Genomic DNA, 21,744 nt, shown 5'->3' with positions numbered 1-21,744 from the left:
AACAAAGGCATCCTGAACCTGTATTCCTGGAACTACGTTCTCGTGGTCACCTTTTCGGCTTTGTTGTATCTGGCCCTGACAACCGTCTCGCCGGTTCCTGTCAAGACCAACGACGAGGATCTGGGAAAGCTGTACTTGATTGATGGCCTCGATCCCGAGCTCACTACAGGTATGCTGCCAAGGGGCGGCGGGGGCGACGACGTCCAAAGTGAGAAAGATGGCCAGAACGCCGGGAGTGAGAAGAAAGGATTTGAGGGTCAGGTCGATGCTCACTTCGTGGGCAACATGGCCTAGAAGGAGGGGCCAGAGACATGTTAGAAATATATGTGTGTGCAACCGTGCGTGAAAGATGGAGGAGGCGCCCTCATTTTGACTACTTGATAACCGACACGCTGTACACTGAAAGAGTTCGCAGGGAGGTTGGGCTCTACGTCCGAATTTGTATTTTGAGCAGGCAGATACATACCGATGTCAGAGTCGCAAGCTAGATCAGAATCGAAGATGAAGCCACCGTTCTTGCAGGCCATTCCGTATCCAAATGCCCTCTATGAACAGTCCTGATAAGGAAGTAATGTTACCTGGTCTGGCAGGGATAACTGTCACCGGGTAGTACAATGCTGGACACAATCAACTCATGTAAAAACTATTCTCTGTATCCACAAGATGGTTGTTGTCGAGATTTCAGAAATTAGAATTGAGGCCCCGATTCTGCCTTCTTTCTCACTCCGAACAGTCACAATTGCGAATACCCCTCTGAAGATAACACCGCCCTTTTGCGATACTAACTATTCTCCGGCCGTCATCCTCATGAGCTCCTTCCCAAAGGCCATGAGCTCCTTGTCCATCCCGGCCTGGCCGACCACCGTGACTCCGAAGGGCAGTTTCCTCCCATTGGGGTTCCGCCACCAGCCCACGGGGACGCTGACGGCGGCCAGGTCCAGCAGGTTGACGAAGTTGGTGAAGCGGCCCATGGCCTTGTTCCGCGCCATGGGCTCCGCGGCCAGCTGCGCCACCGTGAAGTGGTCCACCGTGCTCGGCACAATCAGCACGTCGACGTGCTCCCGGAACTGGATCTCCGCCTGCCGCTTGTGTCCCGCCAGCGTGAAGATATCCTCGTACGCGCGCACCGCGGTGAACTGGTTGTCCATCGCTTGCTGGAACGTCGTCTGGATCGCCGGGTCCAGCGAGCCCAGGCCGTGCGAGGCTATGTACGGCTCGAACGCGAGCAGGCGTTGCGTCACGATCGACGAGTCGTATAGCATCTGGTTCGCGGCGGCGAAGGGCGCATAGTCGAATCCTGTTGCTTCAACGCACCAATCTTTGCGGTCCCTGAGAGCCGCGACCAAGGCTTGGAAAAGGCTAGCATACACAGGCGATATGTCGCGCAAGAGATCTTCTGGTGGGATGGCAAACCGCACTGGGTTCTTCCAGGGATTCCACGTGGGCAGCTCCTGGCGGGCGTACACGTCACGCTCGTCAAACGCCTTCATCACCGTCCAGACCACCTCGACATCATCCATCGTTCTGGCCATCGCACAGACACAGTCGATGTTCTTGCACGCGGGAAACAAGCCCTCGGTGCTGATGGTCCCCAGCGTGGGTTTGAGGCCGACGACGCCGTTGAGCGCCGCCGGGACCCTTGTGCTGCCTCCCGTGTCGGTGCAGACGGTGAAGGAGACCAAGGATGCGCCAACGCTCACCACCGAGCCCGACGAGCTTCCGCCCGAGATGTAATCGGCGTCGAAGACGCAGCGAGGGGCCCCGTAAGGGGACCGCACACCGGCCAGCCCTGTCGCAAACTGGTCGAGATTGGTTTTGCCAACAAGGATCCCGCCCGCAGCAAGGATTCTCGAAATGACTGGTGCGGTTTCTGCAGCTGTATATGCGAACGTCGGACAGGCTAGCGTTGTCGGCAGGCCACTAATGTCAACTGAATCTTTGACAGAGAAGGGGATCCCGAACAGCGGCGGGAGAGGGAGGTCGGAGCCATAATACTTGTCCACCAGCTCCTCTGCGCGTCTCAGTGCTTCCGACTCGGGGACCAGGTAGATCCAGACGGCCGGATCATGCTTCTGGTAGGAGGATATCTTTTGATAGACGTGTCGCACAACATCGACTGGCGAGAGTCTCCGGACGGCATAGTGTGCGCGCAAGTCGACGAGGTCGAGGCTCGATATTGTCGGAGAAGACGACGAGCTCATCACTGGCGAGTTGTGGCCGTTGGCTCAATGCACGTGCAGAAGCACTGGTGGTGTGTCTGAGAACAGTGAGAGCATCCCTTTGCGGGTCTCACGACCATGCCAGCTTTGCAAGATATGCTGCCATATTATCGTCCTGTTATCAATGCGTGCGTGGTGTCAGAGCCGTGACTGTTTGTCGAATGCCGTCGGAAATCCTCCGACACCTGAACCCAGCAGTGGAGGTCGTTCGGCTGTCGCCCGATAGTACCAACCTCGCCGAGTAGTGCAGCCTTGGCGCGGAAGGGCGTTATGCGAGCGGGTCTCCATCACGTGCTTTATGGGCCGCCACATGACGCTAGTACCAAGAAGGTATATCGCCAAGCCTGGACAGTTTTCCCCTGTCCTGACAAAGTGCCTGAGGCTCGGTGCAACTTTTGCTGGTTACATATACCTACTCACTACGACATACCTACCCCATGACACTTTCTATCCCGTGATGCAGAAGCGGCCAGGTAATCGTGAGCTACCACAGACCCCACAGGCATGCGAGAGATAACCAGAGAGGCACCGGTGATGAGCAGTTCTTTAGGGACGTTACCACTCTTCTCCTCTCGTCTATGGGCTGCAAATCAGTCAAGTCTCGGCAGAATTGAGGGTAAGACCGCTGACAGTTCAATGGCTCATCCACGAACGCTAAAGAGGACGTCGCTCAACGCCGAGCTCTTCAAGTCCTGCGCGTCCTTCAGCACCGGCCGCCTCTCGCCATCGTAGCCTACTTTCCTCATCCACGCCTCCAGCCCTTTGATCCGATCTGGGTTGATCTCGTCGAGAAGGGCCATGTCTCTGGTCGCCCCGAACCCTTCGCTCCAGTAGTGCCACCAGGCCTTGAAGTTGTCCTTCCAGCTCATCAGCGCGTCGTCGGTGGCGACGTTGGGTCCCACGCCCCAGTTGGCCGGGGCGCCGGGATAGGGCTCGGCTTGGGGCAGATACTCGTCCATCGGCATGCGCACGAACCTAGCGTCTCTCCCGGTCACTCGTGCGGCCGTGTCGGCGATGTCCTGCATGCTGACCTGGTCCGTTGCAACTTCGAGATCCATGCCCGCCGACCGGTCGACGTTGTCAAACATCCACAGGACGAACGGACCGACGTCGTCCAGCGCGATAAGTGGAATTTTCCCATCCGCTGGCGATCAGTCAGAAGGCCGTACTTTCTGGAGAAAATCACCCCGGGCTGGGCATAGGTGCTTACATGCGGGGTTTGCCCAGACCAGCGATCCATCGGGCTTTTGGTCTGGCACAAACATGCCTTCGAAGAGCATGTCCATGTAAGGACAGGTTGTGAAGAGCGAGGTTTTCATCCCCGCTTGGCCTTGCGCGAGGATGAAGTCTGCATGGTCCGGTCAGTCACTCCGGCGACTCTTGGGCAGTGCGTCTTAGGCACTGATAAGAAGGGAGAACGACAACATTACCTCCAATGCGCCCTTTGGCGTCGTTGTGGCAACAGTGGTACTTTTCGTCCCACCCGGCCTTTTTCAGGGAATAGTCGATGCTGGCCCAGACGAAGTGGCGGACCTTTTCGTGTCGCGCGATCTCGTACGCCCGCAGGCCGTAGAAGAGCTCGTCCTTCTCCCCCAGCGTGAAGCCGTCGATGTTGACCCACGCGCCGTACACGCCCTCGAAGGCCCCGTGCAGGTCGCCCAGACTGTCCTGCCTGCCCTGGACGAGGGTGACGTTGGGGAGGGTGCCGAGCGCCTTGGCCCGCTCGGAACGCGGGTTGCGCGTGAGCACTCGGGCCCGGTAGCGACCACTGGACGAGAGCGCTACCCAGGGGGGTTAGTACGTGGGAGCCGTAAGCTTGGGGTTCATTGAGAAAGGACGGTATATACACAGCACTACACGAGAAGAAAACTCACCCTTGACAACCGGTGCTCCTTGGGCCCCTGTTCCTCCCAGAACCAGAATTTCTTTCAGGTCTGCCATTTTTTCCTTTGTTGTCGAGTGTTCGTCTCCCATGGAGTGTGGACTGAGGGCGTGCTTGTGAGAACCCCTTTTATATCTCCAGTTCCTTCGAGACCTCGACAAAACCTAGTCAAGCACCGGCATTCTCTGCCCTAAATTTGACACCGCTGCTAGCGAAACCTCCTGGACCATTTTCAGCGCCATCTTTCAACCCCATACGATTGGCTGTATCATGTGTGTGTATGTGCGTGTGTGCTTTCGGGCAGGATTCTTCTCTCTTGTTGATTATTCTGAATTGGAAATGCTGGCTGGGAACCTCGGGTCACACTGGCCCCCTGTGATTATATTTCCCCCCAAAGAGCGCGAGCTGTGAAACCCGGCAGATCTTGTAGAGGTTTAGTCCAAACTCCTTCTTCCTCCGTGGTCAAGAAGGACACAACAAGCCTCTTTCGTACAAATCGGGCTATTACCAGGACCAGCTCAACAGCCGTGATTACGTGCATGCATCGTCGAACAATTGGGAGTAATGGGTCGAGGGAGTCGAGTCGGTCCCCGCGGTTTTGTGAGACGTTGGAGCATCCAATTGCGTGGTGGTCGTGGACTGGTTCCAACGATCCTCCGGCGGTTGGGCCTGAGTTGACCCTCGGTCCTGTCCTGCGACGGCGGGTGGTGTTTTGTATATCTGACTACAAAGTCGATGGGTTTGCGGGGTGGACGGAAGTACCTTGGACCGGCAAATCAAAGGTGGCCCTGTGTTGCCTCTTCGAGCTAGGCTCGTACCTAGATATCCCCACCGCTACGTACTAGTATACGCTCCATAGCTCATGAACTGTCCGTGATGTGGCTACTTCATTATAGCTCTGTCCCAATCACTCAGAGCCATTATTGCATCTTATGACAAAAGCACGAGGAGAGAACAGCTGCCCATGGCGAGATAGCCAAACGGAATATCGACGAGGGTTTCACTGATGGTATAGCGGATCGAATAGGGGATGAAGTCTTTGAGAACCTCTTAAAGGGAACAACACATCCTCCAAAACAACGAGGCATTTGACATAAAAGGAGTCTATTAGAGGCTAATCTCACTATTCTAGATTCCGAGCCGCAAAAAGACGACGACAGGCGCTACGCCGCCGAAATGTACACCCTTGCCTCGAACGGCTGCAAGCGATTCTCCTTGAGATCGTCGACATTTGCAACGGCGAGGCTGAAGTCTCGACCCGCCTCCAGCACGGCCGCAGGAGCCCAGTCCTTCTCCTTTGTGGACATGTTGGCCACGGTCACGGATTTCGCCCCGTCGGGCGCCTCCTTGACGAAGACGATCGTGTCTTGTCCGTCTGGGTTGTTGTTGTCGTCGCCTTCAACCTCACGGAACTTGCCGTACACAAAGACATCCTTGTGCGCCTTCCGCAGCCGCACCATCTGCTTCCAGAACTCCAGCACGCTGCCCTTACGACCCGCCTGGTCCGCCACGTTGATCGCCTCATGGGACTCCAGCACGCTCATCCACGGCGTGACCCCGTCGGGGCAGAAGCCGGCATTGGTGGCTTCTCGCCCTTCCCACTGCATGGGCACGCGGGCGTGGTCGCGCGCCATCTTTTGCAGGATGTCCAGCGCCTCGGAGAGCGCGTGGGGGTCACTCTTTGACTTCTCTCGGACTTCGCTCAGGTGCGACACGGACTTGATGCACTTGTACTCGTCGGCCGACCACGAGCGTGGCGCGTTGATCATCCCGATCTCCTGCCCCTGGTAGATGAACAGCGTGCCCGTCAGCGTGGCCAGGATGACGGCCAGCATCTGTGCGGCGCGCACGCGGTGCTCGGGCAGATCCGAGGCAAAGCGCGACACGGAGCGGCCCTGGTCGTGGTTCTCCAGGAACACGGTCGTCCAGGCGTCGGTGTTTTCGATCACCGACTGCCACTTGAAGAGCTCGCGCTTGAAGTCGCGCGTGGTGAAGGGCCGCGGGATGAAGCGCGCCCCCGGGGTCTGGCCCAGGTCGACCACGTCGAAGTTGAAGACCATGTTCAGCTGCTTGTTGCGCGCCGAGATGTACGCCATCACGTCGGCTTCGCGGGGCGTGTACGGCAGCTCGCCCACTGTCATGGTGTCGTAGTCGCCGAGGATGTCGTTGATTTCGCTCAGATACTCTTGCATGCGCGGTCCGTTGGCGTAGTACATCATCGCCGGCTGCGACTCGCTGTCCGGATAGACCACCGGGGCGTCGGGCAGGCCGGGGTGTTTCGAGTACAGATTGACCGTGTCGATGCGGAACCCGTCGATACCCTTGTCCAGCCAGAACCTGATGGCGCTCCGGTAGATGGCCTGCCGGCACTCCTTGTTCTCCCAGTTCAGGTCTGGTTGCTCGGGCGCGTACAGGTGGAGATAGTATTCTTGGCTGGTCTCGTCCCAGGTCCAGGCGGGTTTGGAGAAGTTGCTCCGCCAGTTGTTCGGACGGCACCGCTTGCCGTTTGCATCATACTTGGCTGGGCGCCAGATATACCAGTCCCTCTTGGGGTTGTTTCTTGACGACCGCGATTCCTGGAACCAGGAGTGAAGACTCGACGTGTGGTTGATGACCAGGTCGAAGATGATGCGCATGCCCCGGTCGTGCACGGCCTTGATGAGCTCCACGGTCTGCTCGAGCGTGCCGTACTGGTCGTGGATATCTTCGTAGTCCTGGATGTCGTAGCCCATGTCGACCTGCGGGCTCTTGTAGTGCGGGCAGACCCAGACCACGTCGACGCCCAGGTCGCGAATATAGTCCAGCTTGGACATGATGCCGGGGATGTCTCCGACCCCATCGCCGTTGCTGTCCTTGAAGCTCGCCGGGTAGATCTGGTACACCACTGCTTCTTTCCACCACTTTTGTTCATGCTGCTGAGGGAGAACTTCGATCATGGCTGCTGATAAAATCCGAGGTCTGCTGTACAGGAGTATCGAATATCCAAGTCTCCAACAAAAGGGATGTTTGATAGAACCACCAGCAATGCCTGAGGAAGAAGCCACTCATGTAGCCAGGCTTCTGGGATAGTATCAGACATTCGCCCCCTCGCTGGGCTCATCAGAAGGCGGACCAGAAGTTGTTTCCGCCCTCTGACACCGGCTCTTGTCCCACCATGCCGAGAAGCACTCCACCGCCAGTGGGCACCATCAGATTGTTTCGTTCGAGGAAAAAACCCCTTCTCGTCAGATGGCCTGATAGAGAGCGCCATGTCGTCGGCAAGCCCACCACTAAGCGACGGGCAAGCGAGAGCCGATCGGCAAAGGATCCACAGGAGCATTTGGGTTGTTCTTTTTGCCTCTTTCGGCCTGTATCGTTGCATAGCACGGTCATCCTCCGCCCGTAGCGTAAGCGACGGAGCCGACGCAGGAAGTTTTAGTCTTTTCCTTCCTTCTTCGCAATATCGCCCAGACCTCGGGCAGGACGAACGCCTAGAGCGAATAGAGTCGAATGTCCACTTTCAGGAAATGGGGGATGCTGGACAGTACCCGGCTGTACCCCAGACATTCCACGTCCATGTCCATGTGCCTGTATACGCTCCACCTTTGACCCGTGGGGACGAGATCGGCTCGCCACTGCTAGCTCCTCTGGTATATAACGGCACTTTTCGTCCTTTCGGCCAGGGTTGCATGGGTCCTTTCCTTCTCTCACACGCACACTCCCTCTATCAGTTGGCTTGCGTCTGCGCAGTAGAGCCCGTCAAGACCCAGCGTGAACGGTCGCTCTCCCTCCACTCCCTTCGACGCAATGGCCCACGTTGAGGACGTCAAAGCTCATGTGGATGCTCACGCCGAGCCGCTCAGTGCCCAAAAGGCCGTCATCCAAGAGGCTCAGGCGGCAGCAGATGTCGAGCAGGAACTGGGGCTGCTGAAGTCCATCAAGCTGTACCCCAAGGCGATATGTTGGTCTGTTCTTCTGTCGACCGCCATCATTATGGAAGGCTATGACCTGCTGTTGATGTGAGTGTCCGTGCCGAAGGACCTTCTTTTCTCCGTTGCCATCATTGACCAAGCACTGACGCCGCGCATCAGGGGTTCGTTCTATGCCTTGCCTCCGTTCCAGCAGAAATATGGCAAACCATTGCCGGACGGGTCAAATCAGATCCCAGCGCCCTGGCAGTCGGGCCTTTCCAACGGAGCCACCGTGGGCTCGATCTTCGGTCTGATGCTGAATGGATACGTCTCGGAGCGCTTTGGGTTCAAGAAGACAATGCTCGGTGCGCTTGCTCTGATCTGCGGGCTCATCTTCATCCCCTTCTTCGCCCCGAGCCTCGAGGTCCTGCTCGTCGGCCAGATCCTGATGGGAATACCCTGTAAGTCGTGCCCCTCCCATCTGCCGCTGGATTCATGCTGAACAGGTACAAAAGGGGGTATCTTCCAAACTCTTCCGACCGCCTATGCCGCAGAGGTCACGCCGACTCATCTGCGAGCCTACCTCACAACATATGTCAATCTTTGCTGGGTACGTGAGCGCCGAGTAAGGGATCCGAGGACCACGGCTGATACTGTGACTTCAGGTGTTTGGTCAGCTTCTTGCCTCCGGCGTGCTGCGTGCTCTGCTCACACGAGACGATCAATGGGCGTATCGGATGTGAGTATATAAATCTCCCCCTTCGATGCCACGGATCGCCGGCTAATCAACTCCCCGCCCAACAGCCCCTTCGCCCTCCAGTGGGTTTGGCCGATTCCGCTCATCATCGGCATCTCCATGGCCCCCGAGTCCCCATGGTGGCTGGTCAGGCAGAACCGGCTCGCGGACGCCAAAGCCGCCCTTGCTCGGCTCACGTCCAAGGACGGGGCGGTCGACCTGGACAAAGCCGTCACCCTGATGGTGTACACGACCGAGCACGAGAAGGAGTTGGGCACGGGGACAACGTACCTCGACTGCTTCAGGGGCATCGATCTGCGCAGAACCGTCATTGCGTGTGGCTGCTGGCTGATCCAGACGCTGTCGGGTGCCAGTTTCCGGTATGTTCATCCAGCCTTGTTATGCTCTCTCGTTGATATGACCATCCTTTTTACTATATGACCATCGTGGACGCTGACCATCGTCCAGCACGTACTCGACGTACTTTTACAAGCAGGCCGGGCTGGCCACCGACGAGGCCTTCAACATGGCGATCGGCCAGTACGCCCTGGGGATTGTCGGCGTCTTCACCGCCTGGTTCCTCCTCCCTCGCATGGGCCGCAGGACCATCTACCTGATCGGCCTGGCCTGCATGACCACGCTCCTCGTCATCATCGGCATCCTGGGCGCCGTGTCGAACCCTCCCACGACCGGCATCGCCTGGAGCGTCGGCTCGTTGCTCTTGGTCTACACCTTCTTCTACGACGTCTCCGTCGGCCCCGTCTGCTACAGCCTCGTCTCCGAGATCCCGTCCGTCCGCCTGCGGAGTAAGTCCATCGTCCTGGCCCGCGCGTCGTATAACTGCCTGAACATCGTCACCGGCGTCATCACCCCATACATGCTCAACCCGGGCGCATGGAACGTGAGTCCACTTCCTGAATATAAAAATGTGCTTTTCCTGATGCTGACGATTTCGAAAGTGGGGTGCGAAGACTGGCTTTTTCTACGGAGGCACTTGTGTCTTGAGTGTCCTGTTCACGTTCTTCTGCATCCCAGAGCCCAAGGGGCGCACATTCGCCGAGCTCGATATCCTCTTCCACAAAAAGACCCCGGCCAGGATGTTCGCGAAGACTCACGTGAGCCTGTACGAAGCCACAGCTCTGGACGAGACGTACGAGAAGGAATGAAGTCGCCAGAAGATCCGGCAATAAGTAGCATTGTACATTCGTGAAAACCGAAGATTAAACGTGGTCCAAGGCGGCAGTTGTCGTTCGGGGTGGTAGTTGTTCTGTAAATAAAAAGGTGCTGGAGGCTGCACACCCAGTGTTTCTGCCACACCTATTTCGAATAATTCTCAACAGCCTCTTTTTCTCCCTTAAAAGGACTTTGCATCTTGTTCGCCTCATCCTGCTGGCCGAAGGCTTTCCGTGACTCCCACTCGCGGCTGCATATCAGATGAAGGGTGGCGCCACGCCGAATCTCTGCGTACACAGATAGCGGCAATCAACCCGGTCAGATCTTTGGCACTGCAGCTCCACGACGGCGGCCAGGAAGCGCGACATGAAGTCACTCTGGTAGATGGGCTTGTGGACGCATTGAAGCATCTGCACGGCCCAGTTGCCTCCCTCCTGGTCGGCCTCGAGGGCATAGAAGAAAATGGGCCACATGAATCCCGGGTTCACGGCGCCGTTGTTCCGTGTGACGTTCTCGTCGACGATCCGGCGCACTTGCCGCAGCGCTTCCTGGGCCTCCGGCGTGGGAGTCAGCCACTGGCCGTGTGCCCGGCCTAGATCGACAATCTCAATCTGGTATGCAGCGTTGCACAGATCTATGAGCGTCGACAACTGCTCCAGTAACGACTCGGGCACCAGGGACTGGAGCTGGACGGGGCTTAGCCGTAGAAGACTCGGTGCCTGCTGTCGCAGCAAGGAAAGTTGCTGCCGAATCTTCAACGCCATCTGATCCACCTCACTCTCATCCGCCAAAGTGCCTCTCGAGCGATGGTGTCGGTTCAGACCACAGATTGCGGCCCCTATCTGCTGCGTCTGGATGTAGAATTCGAACAGAGGAGACGCTAGACCATCATAGAGGATCGACGCTGGAGGAGGGTCACGGTCCAGGAAGATGAGACTGGGTGTCGGAGCCGCCTTGTGGGCAAAAAGAAGGCAGACCTTGGTTGACATGAAGCCTCTTCCACCAAGATGCAAAGCCTTGACGTGCAACAGCTTCAGCCACGTCTCAATGCGGCATACGACTGGCGGCCACGGCCGCTGCTGGATCCAGCGCTCGAGCTTAATCACAAAATCGCCCTCCGACTTCATCGTCGTAGGCACGGTGTCTTGCTGAGAGACCACCTCGAAGCATGCCAGCAACGCCATGACGATGAATGTGACTTCGAGATCGGGCGTCTGGAACCGCAGCAATCTCGCGTGCTCTGATTTGGCTGTGTAGTAGAGTGCAACGGCATTGGACGTCTCATTCCCGAGTTCTTCTGCTTCGTAGAGTGCCTCGACTGCAGAGATGGCAGAAGCTACGACGGAACTCCGAGCGCTCAGCATGACCATGTAGCGCTTGATGCGAGTCCAATTCTCGCCATCAAATGTGGAGATGAAAGGAAAGTCTACTTTCTCGACAAAGTAAGGATGTCCGGTGGGACCTGGCACAGCCGGCGAGCTAGACTCTGCCATAGGATTCGGTTGAATATCCCTGTATGTACCATTTGGCGCCGACACGAGCGACTGAATGGAAAGCCTGGGTGCTGCGAGTAAGGGATCCAGGTTTGGGTCGGAAGCAGGAAAGTCCACGCCCTCGTCCAGTCGTAACCCCGAAGCCAGGTCGAATGTAGATTGTGACCAAGCTTCGTACGTGACGAACGGAGAGAGCGGGAAGTCGTCAAGTGCAGGGAGACCGTCTTGGGTTGTGGCCGTGGCATTGACAGGCAGACCCTCTTGATCCATACTCGTACGAATCCTCTTCGGAGGAGGCTCTTGGAAGGGATCAGCGTCCGGGTAGACGCAAACCCGACTGAGTCTCCCACACTGGAGAAGAGGTCAGTCCATCTCTCAGCAACAAAAAAGCAGCGCAGAGGTACTCGTACACGATGACATTCTGGCCTTTCTTCGCTGCATTTCACCTTTGCTCCGCGACAAGTCAGACATCCTGTGGGGTTTTGCGTCAGCAACTGTATGATGTGCCTTAACCAAGATTGAAAACGATAACACACCGCTCTTCGTTCTCGATTTAGGTGGCTCCGCAGGCTGTCCACTCCTGCTATAAGAGAAGGTCGCGATTGTGGCGGGCATTTGACTCGCCTCGGTATACAGACCTGGAGAGCACGATTGTCTGTCTCTGGTCTCACGCGAAGGGCACGAGGATTGACACTCTGAAAGGCTGTGAGGGAGGTAGAGGATGAAGAGTTAGGTTGGCGCGCTGGGGAGCTGGTGACCTGGAGCATGGCTCGATGGCATCTGGGGCGCAATCCAGCCCCCGATTGCCAAGACCGTGCAGGGCGGGGTAGATGCATAGGGCAGCGTTGTGCTATTCCAGATTTGCCTTGTGGCTTACCCCTTTTAGTCGTCAAGCTGGGCAATACAAGGCTGGAATACTCAGTATCTATCTATATACGTCGTATGTCTGGAGTGACTGATCCTAACGACAGGGTTCACTCAATGCAAACGCTAACTAGAGCAAACACAAAGGAAATTCAACATTAACAAGGAGACTAGCATTAGGGTTGACGATCCGATAATCACGACAGACCTTGCGCTAGACCAAAGCCTATCCAACCGATACTCTGCACCATGGCACCGGGAACAAAAGATCACACAAAGAACTAGGTAGACTGGGGGTGAGGTACCGTGTAATGCTGCTCTGCATAGAGTACGGTGCTCCTCGTGTGTGTCCCATGCAAGAAGCGTTACATTTCGCTGTCGGCCGATGCTTAGTCAATCATAATCACAATAGCGGACTTCACCTTGTCGCTCGGTAACCAGCCGTCCAATGGGACACGCAGTGGGACGCCGTTGACTCACCATCTCTCTCGAGTTCGCTCTATTTACCACCAGCTCATTTCCTTGTCGGCTCGATTCCCAGTTGCCTGTATCTCCTGTCATTAGCTGAGAGAGCTATGGCCACCCAGCGGACGACCGAGGACAGCGAAGGGTTCGAGCTTCAGCACCCAACGACCACCACAGGTGCAGGTCAGAATCCCGACACGCCTTCGCAGCAGCAGCGGGATCATGACTATCCCACCGGGCTACGGTTTGTCCTTCTGACCATTGGACTGGTGTTTACTATTTTCCTGTCTGCCCTAGACACGTCCATCATCTCGACCGCCATCCCCAGGATCACGGATCAATTCGGCACCGTCAAGGACGTGGGCTGGTACGGATCGGCCTACACCATCACAAACGCTGCTTTTCAGTCGACATGGGGCAAGGCTGTAAGTAGGCAGTCCTCGAGTTACTCTCCAGACTGGGAGGCGACTTTGATAGCTAACCGTCACTGAAACCAACAGTACAAATATTTCCCGTTTAAATGGACCTTCTTGCTCACCGTCTCCATCTTCGAGCTGGGCAATGTGATATGTGCGGTAGCTCCCAGCAGCTCAGTCCTGATCTTGGGGAGGGTCATTGCTGGAATGGGTGGCGGTGGAGCCATGACAGGAGCATTCATCATAATTGCATTCAGCGCGAAACCACAGTACAGATCCGCGTACATGGGAGTCCTGGGCTTCACATTTGGTTGTGCGAGTGTGGTTGGGCCCCTCTTGGGAGGCGTCCTCACTGACGGGCCTGGCTGGAGATGGTGTTTCTGGTGGGCGCCGTCTCCTACAATTTTTTCTAAGCCGCGAAGACTGATGCTATTCTCAGGATAAGTTTACCCGTTGGGGCTATGGCGGCGACTACCACGGCTCTCACGGTCAAGATGCCTTCGCTGCCTGAATCCGTACAGGTCTCTTTGAGGGAGAAACTGTTCTCGCTGGATCTCGCCGGCAGCCTACTTGTGTTGGGTAGGCACCTTCTTTTGCTAGAACCCAAGTTGCTGCGATAATTCGACTAACACGCGGATTGGGTACAGGTTCGATGGTTTGCCTGGTGCTCGCACTGGAGAAAGGAGGAGTCTCATCCCCGTGGAGCAATTGGCACGTCATCACCAGCCTGGCAGGCTTTGTGGCTCTCCTCATCATCTTCAGCGTCAACGAGTGGCAGATGGGCAGTCGAGCCATGATCCAGGCACATCTCTTGAAGAAACGGTCGATTGTTGTCAGCCTGGTGTTTCAGTTTTTCATTGCCGGCCTGTTCTTCCCGCTCTCGTTTGCGCTGCCTATTCAATTCCAATCCGTCGGCAATGCATCCGCGTCAGAAAGTGGGCTTCGACTGATACCGTTAATCCTGGCCGTGTCTGCATGCACCTTCGTCGCCAACGGGCTGCTGACCTTTTGGCGGCACTACACGCCTTTCTTTGTAGTTGGCGCACTCGCAGGAACGCTGGGGGTAGTCATGGTTCACACTCTGGACGCCAACGCTGGTCTCGGGTCGTGGATCGGCTTCGAGATCCTCACAGGCATGGGTGTTGGTCTTGCTCTCCAGGTGCCCATGATCGCAAACCAGGCAGCAGTGGGAATCGAGGATATGGCCGCGGTGACCTCGTTGACGCTATTCTGCGAGAACGTGGGAGCCTCCATCTTCATCGCTGCGACCGAAGCCGCCTTCACCAACGGGCTAGTCTCGGCCCTGGGCCACAACGCGCCCCAAGTGAACCCTGAGACGGTGGTCAATACGGGAGCCACCGAAATCCGGCGGCTGTTTGGCAAGAAGCACCTCCAGGGGATCCTGATGTCGTACCTACAAGGCTGCAAGGACAGTCACCTGGTGCCGATGGCGTGTGGATCAGCTGCCACGCTGGTGTCGATGGTCGTCGCGGTGCCGTCTGTGAGCCGGTCATGGGAGAAGTGGAAGCACAAAGCACATTCTCGGTGAAGAGCCTGGGCGTCCCTAATAGTAGCTAGCCGCTGTAGGTAATAGTGTGTAGGAGAAGGGTGTAATTGGAGCGAGGGGGAGGTGGCACAAGGCGGTGTGCGATTAAGACTGCGACACCTGCAACCACCTGCAACACCATGACCAATCCGTCGCCAATCTGCGCCAATCTGCGAGAGCCTGCGCCAGTCTCTGTCAATCTATTGCCCGTCTCTGCCATGCCGCCAGTTCCATCTATGATCCATCTGCAAGAGGAGGACCAAACTTTGAGGAGTCTAGCACATCCTGCTGCCAACCACACCGCCGACCTCGTCGCCCACCTCCGCTTTTCCTCTCCGTCTATCACATGGCCTGCAATTTGATCCCTAGGCTTCTTTTGTCTGGTGTTTCACCGCCAATGGCGACATACCGACATACCTACCTATGTCGGAGATCTAATGCCCGACCTCTGCGATTCCCGCTTTGCCTCTCCGTGTCCATGCATCACCAACCGCCCACAAGCGCCCACTGGGGTTCCCAGAGGGAACAAGAGCCCACGGCCTCTCGTCCACTGCCATCCAGGGCCACCGCGAAATCGGAAGCACCACCTCGAGGTGGCGGCAAAACTCCCCCCTCTCGCCTTCGAGGCTTAGACTCGCACAAGCGTCCCACCAAAGATCAATGGACCGCCCTGCTACATTCCTCCCTTGGGCGGGCAAATCTGCTCTTCCCAAAGAGGTGACTCCGACCCAAGGGCCAGTGCCACTTCGCTGCAGGTTTGGCCTGGTGACAGATGACCTACTGGATTAGCAACCCTCCTCAGAAAAAGCTGGGACTTTTATCGAAATTAAATTTATTTGATGGCTTTTCGGTCTCCCAATACCCTGCATTCGCTCCTCTCCTCTTTTGTGTTTCAAGATGTCTGAACGCCCACAGAGGGCCATCGTGGGTGCTGCACGGGGTATGGATATAAAGCACTCTGCATGAGGACGCCGAGCTGGTCCTCGCTGTCAATGCCTGCTTCACGAACCCGAACTGACTCGCCCTGGTGACGGAAAGAGAGACTTTGCGCACGCTGCTTTTCCTTTGTTCTATAGGGCTCAAACGACCAGAAGGCTCTCGTCCAGTCACGTATTGCCACATCTTGGGGACGCCAGACCCTCAGAGGAATCGCTACTCCAGCTATACCACCCTGCATTTTTACACTTAACATCGATGAATGACATGACGACGATACGAATTATGAGCGTACGGTACGATATGACGACCCCTTGTGACGATCCTGTTGAGGTATCCGATACCGAGTCCTTCCACTCCGCCATTTCCAACGTCACCAAACAGAGCTCCAAGGGCTGGACCTCCTCGTCCCAAAAGGCCACCAAAACAGCAGATTGTTTGGTCCATCATCAACCCGTGAGTAAGAGGCACCGATCCAGGACGGTTTGCTCCCAGTCTTCCATGGCTTCCAAGACATCCCATCCTCGACCCAGCCCCAGACACTCGCGGCACAACTCCGTTTCCATTCCCTCCCGGCAGAGCAGTCTTGCAAGGAAACGGCATCGATCACGTACGGATTCCATAACGCTGCATCGCCAGAGCTGCCAGCTTTTCTCCTCGCTGGACGGAGTTTTGGCCTTGAGTCGGGACATCACGCCTCTGCCGAGCGTTTCGACGTCGCGGACAACAACCCGGCATGCATCCATGATCCCCGAAGACGCCCCGGACCAGGACAGTATCCGGCGCATTTGTGAAAAGATCGACGCAAAGCTGACCGCCGTCGAATACCAAAACCGGGAACGGTCAACACAATATCCATATACTTACGGATACTCGTACGCTCTTCCAGCGAGCGGAAGTGATCGCTCTCCAATTCTGCGCTCGGATACCACACCACAGATGTCCAAAATCCAAACCCGTCGGTCCGAGTCAATTTCTGCTCCACCCACCGCGATCCCAGAAAGACCGACCCTGGATACCGTGATATCCTGGACCTCCAATGCTACGCGACGCGTCGAATACCAGAAAATCGACCGCGCGCACAGCGGGTTCCGGGGTTTCCTGCGCCGAGTCCTACCCCGATGTCTCCGTACCAAGGATGGTAGGAGAGGGTTCTTCACAGGTGAATGCGACGGAGACAGTGTGAGGAGGTTTCGGTTGGACGTCAGCGATGACGATAGCGACGACGCAGGGCACCAAGAAGAGGGGGACGACAACGGCAAGGTCCCCGAAGTTAGCGACTTTGAAATCGAGAAGGGCGACCCCAGGATGAAAGTGGAAGTGGAAGTGGGAGCGGAAGAGGGAGACGCCCACTGTCGGAAAACCAGAACCAGAAATTCCAAAGAAGGGGAAGAGGACAAGGTCAAAGCTCGGAAATGGTCGTGCTTCGATTTATAACAACAACTGGCATCGGCCTTGGGCTTCTGATCCCCATCGGAGGCGGGGGCCCTGATCGAATCCAGCTCCATGATATGTTCTTCTGCAACATCCTCATATTGCATTGTTCGTGGGCACGGCGGTTGCTCTGGCAGTCTTTTCTTTTTGTTGCTATGTGCCGGGCACGGTCAACATATCCGAGAATATGACAACATGTAATGCCCCAAATTATTTCTAGGAGAACCTGAAGATACCCAAGTAATCAGCCAGACAGAGAGATCTGAGACTTGGAAGTCGTATGTAATTGCCCATAGGAAGTCATGGGAGATAATCTGGCGTAGCGCCGCAAGAAAAGGGCCACACGGCTCTCGTGGTTGCTGGAACCAATCTCTCCCGCACGAAGCTCACTTCGGGCTTCGGTCACTGCGCGTTTCTTTTCTCGCATAGGCTTTCAATAACGCATTTGTCAGTCCTTGTCACTGGGCGGCGACTTCGAGGACAGGTGCAGCGTAGTCCGGCTGCTTCGCCACTGCAAGGGTTACTGAGTTGTGCAGCTGACTGTTTTCCGCGTGGTCGAGGAACCTTCACACTGCCTCCATAACTGATGTTCACGACCAGTTCCGACCTGCTGACGTTCAATAAAACAGGGTTGACAGTTTGGCCATGGCGTAGATATCGAGCCTCCGCCTGGAGTGAAGGTGGCCAGTCGTGCTGAGACACCTGCGCATCGTATGCCGTAACACTTGCATGGCCCTGTTCGATCCCCATTTTCTCCCCAGCTTAGACAGCAGAAGCTCCTAAAGCCGTGCCCTAATTTGGTGTGTTTCCGGCTTCGATCGCATGGTGTTCGCATACCTTCAACAAGTCTGGAGTTCCATTTCTTCATCACCTCACAGCAAGTCAAAGTCGTCCAATTTTTCCCTGTATTCCAAAACCTGCCTCTTCACTTTGCTTCCATCCACCCAGGTGACAAAGTCCTCCATGCCCCTCGACACGAGGAAGGCCGGGTCAGTAACCACTTCAGTGCCCACTCGTACATGCCCTTGCTCAACAAATTTGTGTGCCGTGGCGACATGTTCCACCATACCGATGCGAACCATCACAATGCCCAAGCGGCGACGACAGAAGGCACTGACTGTCACGTCCTTTTCCACAGAAGACAGCCCGGCGCCCTGGCTGCGGTTCTGCCTCAAGATCCCGATCTGGTGGAGTTTCTCTAACATGACAGTCTCCATCTCCACACGATATGGGTCCGTGGGCTCGAGATTCGACAGCAAGTGCGCGAGTTGTCTCAGTCGACCGCACAGAGCATTGTATTTGGAATAGTCGAGCGGGTGGGTTAAGTGGTAGCGCCGCCGAACCGCAGCTTCGCGGTGGGAAGGACCGTCGGATTTGTAGGTGAGGAGGTCGACTTTGCGGAGGAGCCGCTGCTCGTGGTGCTTGAGTTTACGAACCATAGTTCGAAATAGAGTGATACCCAAGGGAGCTGTGGTGATGAGCGTCTAAAGTGGTAATCAGTATGTAGGCAGGATTGTCGCCCTTGTGGAAAAATTATTTTGGTCGGGGAAAGTTGCGGGGACGGGCTGGCCGCTTTAAGGCATTTGCAGCCTTGTGGCATGAAGCGAGGCTGTGATCCAAGGAGGCATCTGCTGTGCCACCAACTTCGAGCTGCAGAGTACCGCTCTGGTATTGGTTTGTTTGACCGTAACAGAGCTGGTTGACAAAGTATATCCCTGGTGCTGACATTTAACGTTCAATTGTGTACATCTTTACCTTTTGATCATGGCTCTGTTGCAGCGAATCCAACTACTCGCGAGCCAAGGCTGTAATGAGGTTGCTACCTCTGTTTCGATTTCTGCCGTCAGCGTCCCCTTTTGGACGAGAAGAGTCGACGAAAACTCCCAAAAACAGGCTGTGAGCTGTGCAGGCATCAAGGGTCCTCTGCACCATCTAGGTGCCCGCCCGAAAATACCTATTTTAGACACCGCGAATCGACGAACACCGAAGATAACGTGCTTCAAATTTGCGGGAAGAATGACACTAGTTGGCACAATTTGATGACTGCCGTGCAGGTTCCCGTCCTGGGTTTTGTGACCCGACGAAGCTTGGTATAAAAACCACAATTTAGCCTTGTGCGACAACACCCATTCTTTCAAAAGATCAGGGAGGACGCCCTGAAAATCCCCGTCTGAGGTTTCGTGAGTCGACGAAAGCTGGAAAAAGCAAACACACTTCGCTTTTGCAGCAATATGGCGGTGTCTCACACCATCTGGCTGACTGTCATGAAACTCCCTATCCCAGGGTCTTGTGAACCGACGAATGCTGAAACGAAAAAAGGCCTTCACTGTTGTTGGGCGACAGGCGTCCTCCCCGTGTTGCAGGCTACCACCTTTCCAAAGTCGTGAGCACCAATGCATGCATTATGAGCATTCACGGCAGTCTCATTGATCTTGTGGGTATCTAGATGGATTGAATAGGGGTGGCTATGGCGTGACGATACAGTCTGTCAAGGGGGACTAACTCACTCACTGGCATAGCAACTTACAGTCTTTGATAACTAAAAATTTGATCTAGCAGGAAAGCCAGAAGTCAACTGCAGGTAAGTGCCTTTCTGGCTATCTCAAATTGTCGGCTCAGCAGAGTCGAAATCAGAAACTCCCTTAGCCCAACCATGCTGGTTCCTTTCTTGAATCATACTACCTATTCATCACCCCGGTTCAAGCCGAGGTCGTAAGATAACCAAGGGAACATCTGAACTGCACGGAGGGACAATCTTGCCGTGTCTTGCCTTAAGGCATACTAACCCCACAGCTTTACCGCATCCAATTCAAACTCTCCCCCAGTCAAGCGCCCTGGAGAAAAGCGTAAAGTCTGATGAGTGACATTCAGATCCCGCATCGAACCAACATGGAGGGGGGGTGCGGAGTACCGAGTATTCGTCCGAGATTCGGCCAGCGTATTCAAGAATGACGACTAGCTGGAATGGACGCGATGGAATATGTTCGCTGACCAATTCTCTAAGAGCAGGTCTCGGCACTTACTCCTCCTTTCTGCTTAAGAAGACGAGGCATTCATCACAGCATCCCCAGACGTGACTCCAAGCCCAGCGCCTTGTTTCTTACATCTCCCATCACAGTGAAATACGTTCAAGACCACCGCAATGAAGGCCATTGTGATGAGTGGGGAGCCTGGAAAGGCGTCTCTCGTCACTGACCGGCCTTACCCCCAGCACAGACCAGGATATGTTCTCGTCGACACCAAGGCAGTTGCCTTGAACCCCACCGACTGGAAACATATTGAGTGGATGAACCATAAAGGTCTCCTGGTCGGCTGCGATTACTCAGGGGTAGTTGCAGAAACAGGAACCGGTTATTCAAAACCATGGAAAGTGGGTGATCGAATCTGCGGCTTCGCACATGGCAGCAATGAGTTGCAACCTGAGGATGGGGCGTTCGCTGAGCGCATCGCGGTCAAGGCTGATGTGCAGATGCGCATTCCAGACCACATGTCGTTTGAAGATGCCGCAACAATAGGCGTCGCTGTGGTTACCTGTGGGCAAGGACTCTTCCAGCAGATGGGCCTGAATCTACCCTCACAGCCTTCTACGAAAGGAGAATTTGTATTCATCTACGGAGGCAGCTCAGCGACCGGTACCGTTGGGATCCAATTTGCAAAGCTGTGAGTGTTACACGCCGTACGAGGACTGTTGATGCTGACTTCGTAGCGCTGGATATACTCCCATCACCACATGCTCTCCACGCAATTTTGATTTGGTCAAATCATTGGGAGCAGTGGCTGCATTCGACTACAATGATCCTGAGTGCGCGACGAAGATCAAGGAATATACAAAGAATGATCTCAAGTATGTCTGGGATACGATCTCACTGCCTAAAACGGCCCAGCTGTGTTCAGAGGTGATCTCGCCCGGGGGGACCTATGGTTCAATTTTGAATGTCGAATTCCCACGTACGGACGTCAGGACCACGTATAATTTGGGATACACTGCAGTCGGGGATCCCGTAAAGAAGAGGTTTTTCGAGAGTCGCGATAATACCAAAGACTTTGAATTTATGAAGAAATGGATTCAAGAAGTCGAGCCCATTCTTGAGCATGGACGGTTGAAGGCTCATCCGCCCAAGGTAGGCAAGGGACTCGAGAACGTGTTGGAGGGATGTGATTTGATGAAGCACGACAAAGTGAGCGGTCAAAAGTTGGTGTATGTTCTGTGAAGGCAGGGAGGGAAATCATTGAGCTCTTAGGCGCAGGACCAGGCTGACCGATTTGCTGGGTTGTCGTCATTTGCAGCCTCGTGCGACAAAGGAGTCCGATTTCTACTCCGTTCACAGTAGTGATCTAGAAACGATGGAGTCAGCCTAGTATCAAGGGACACCAAAGTTGCAAACTTGGAGTCATGCTGAGGGCGAATGCTTGCGGCTGGACTGAGTCGGTGATCACTGTCGATTCGCAGGCTCCCTCTGCCTCGCAACTGGACGCGCATGGGATGATGTGCAGTTGTGATGCCTGCGGAGGAGGTTGGAAAGTTGCCCCTGTCATTTGACGGTTATTCCGACGAACGTGAACAGTGTGAAAACACCTGTGAAATCAGCTAGTCGGGGTCATTTGAATCGGCACTCCTCTTCGTGTCAACTTTGACACCTCCGCGCAGCCCCTCGAGACAACCCCGGGAGATCCCCTCTCCCCCTAGGCG

The 21,744-nt window shown here is 55.5% G+C and overlaps 6 protein-coding genes across 6 annotated transcripts; 3 read left to right on the top strand and 3 right to left on the bottom strand.

Moving 5' to 3' along the window:
- Positions 1-693: 693 nt before the first annotated feature.
- PV07_10925 (allophanate hydrolase) lies at positions 694-2,201 on the bottom strand (the record flags this gene model as incomplete). The annotated part of the gene is made up of 1 exon (XM_016398302.1): positions 694-2,201. One exon carries the CDS (start codon positions 2,199-2,201, stop codon positions 786-788), a length of 1,416 nt encoding a protein of 471 aa, XP_016242864.1. The 3' UTR covers positions 694-785.
- Positions 2,202-5,264: 3,063 nt separating this feature from the next.
- PV07_10924 (uncharacterized protein) lies at positions 5,265-7,237 on the bottom strand (the record flags this gene model as incomplete). Its single annotated transcript, XM_016398301.1, has 1 exon — positions 5,265-7,237. The coding sequence occupies exon 1, from the start codon at positions 7,035-7,037 to the stop codon at positions 5,265-5,267; it is 1,773 nt and encodes a 590-aa protein (XP_016242863.1). The 5' UTR covers positions 7,038-7,237.
- A 2,418-nt stretch (positions 7,238-9,655) lies between these two features.
- On the bottom strand, positions 9,656-11,663 carry PV07_10923 (uncharacterized protein; the record flags this gene model as incomplete). The annotated part of the gene is made up of 1 exon (XM_016398300.1): positions 9,656-11,663. One exon carries the CDS (start codon positions 11,661-11,663, stop codon positions 10,158-10,160), a length of 1,506 nt encoding a protein of 501 aa, XP_016242862.1. The 3' UTR covers positions 9,656-10,157.
- Positions 11,664-12,793: 1,130 nt separating this feature from the next.
- PV07_10922 (uncharacterized protein) lies at positions 12,794-14,847 on the top strand. Its single transcript, XM_016398299.1, has 4 exons — positions 12,794-13,147; positions 13,223-13,521; positions 13,578-13,717; positions 13,786-14,847. The coding sequence occupies exons 1-4, from the start codon at positions 12,833-12,835 to the stop codon at positions 14,685-14,687; spliced, it is 1,656 nt and encodes a 551-aa protein (XP_016242861.1). The 5' UTR covers positions 12,794-12,832; the 3' UTR covers positions 14,688-14,847.
- A 619-nt stretch (positions 14,848-15,466) lies between these two features.
- On the top strand, positions 15,467-17,427 carry PV07_10921 (uncharacterized protein). The gene has a single exon (XM_016398298.1). It carries the CDS (start codon positions 15,879-15,881, stop codon positions 17,055-17,057), a length of 1,179 nt encoding a protein of 392 aa, XP_016242860.1. The 5' UTR covers positions 15,467-15,878; the 3' UTR covers positions 17,058-17,427.
- Positions 17,428-20,062: 2,635 nt separating this feature from the next.
- Positions 20,063-21,605, top strand: PV07_10920 (uncharacterized protein). Its single transcript, XM_016398297.1, has 2 exons — positions 20,063-20,714; positions 20,761-21,605. The coding sequence occupies exons 1-2, from the start codon at positions 20,197-20,199 to the stop codon at positions 21,263-21,265; spliced, it is 1,023 nt and encodes a 340-aa protein (XP_016242859.1). The 5' UTR covers positions 20,063-20,196; the 3' UTR covers positions 21,266-21,605.
- Positions 21,606-21,744: the final 139 nt, after the last annotated feature.

The sequence above is a fragment of the Cladophialophora immunda genome, assembly GCF_000835495.1.
Source record: "Cladophialophora immunda strain CBS 83496 unplaced genomic scaffold supercont1.7, whole genome shotgun sequence".
In the NCBI taxonomy this organism is placed as follows: domain Eukaryota; kingdom Fungi; phylum Ascomycota; class Eurotiomycetes; order Chaetothyriales; family Herpotrichiellaceae; genus Cladophialophora; species Cladophialophora immunda.
The sequence above is the reverse complement of the archived record's forward strand: the minus strand, read 5'-3'. Positions and strand labels throughout refer to the sequence as shown.

Coding starts and splice junctions, on each gene's coding strand:
- PV07_10921 (XM_016398298.1), top strand. CDS start 15,879: ATGAATGACATGACGACGATACGAATTATGAGCGTACGGTACGATATG.
- PV07_10920 (XM_016398297.1), top strand. CDS start 20,197: ATGAAGGCCATTGTGATGAGTGGGGAGCCTGGAAAGGCGTCTCTCGTC. Junction 20,715..20,760: donor GGGATCCAATTTGCAAAGCT/GTGAGTGTTACA, acceptor CTGACTTCGTAG/CGCTGGATATACTCCCATCA.
- PV07_10922 (XM_016398299.1), top strand. CDS start 12,833: ATGGCCACCCAGCGGACGACCGAGGACAGCGAAGGGTTCGAGCTTCAG. Junction 13,148..13,222: donor AGTCGACATGGGGCAAGGCT/GTAAGTAGGCAG, acceptor TGAAACCAACAG/TACAAATATTTCCCGTTTAA. Junction 13,522..13,577: donor GGCTGGAGATGGTGTTTCTG/GTGGGCGCCGTC, acceptor TGCTATTCTCAG/GATAAGTTTACCCGTTGGGG.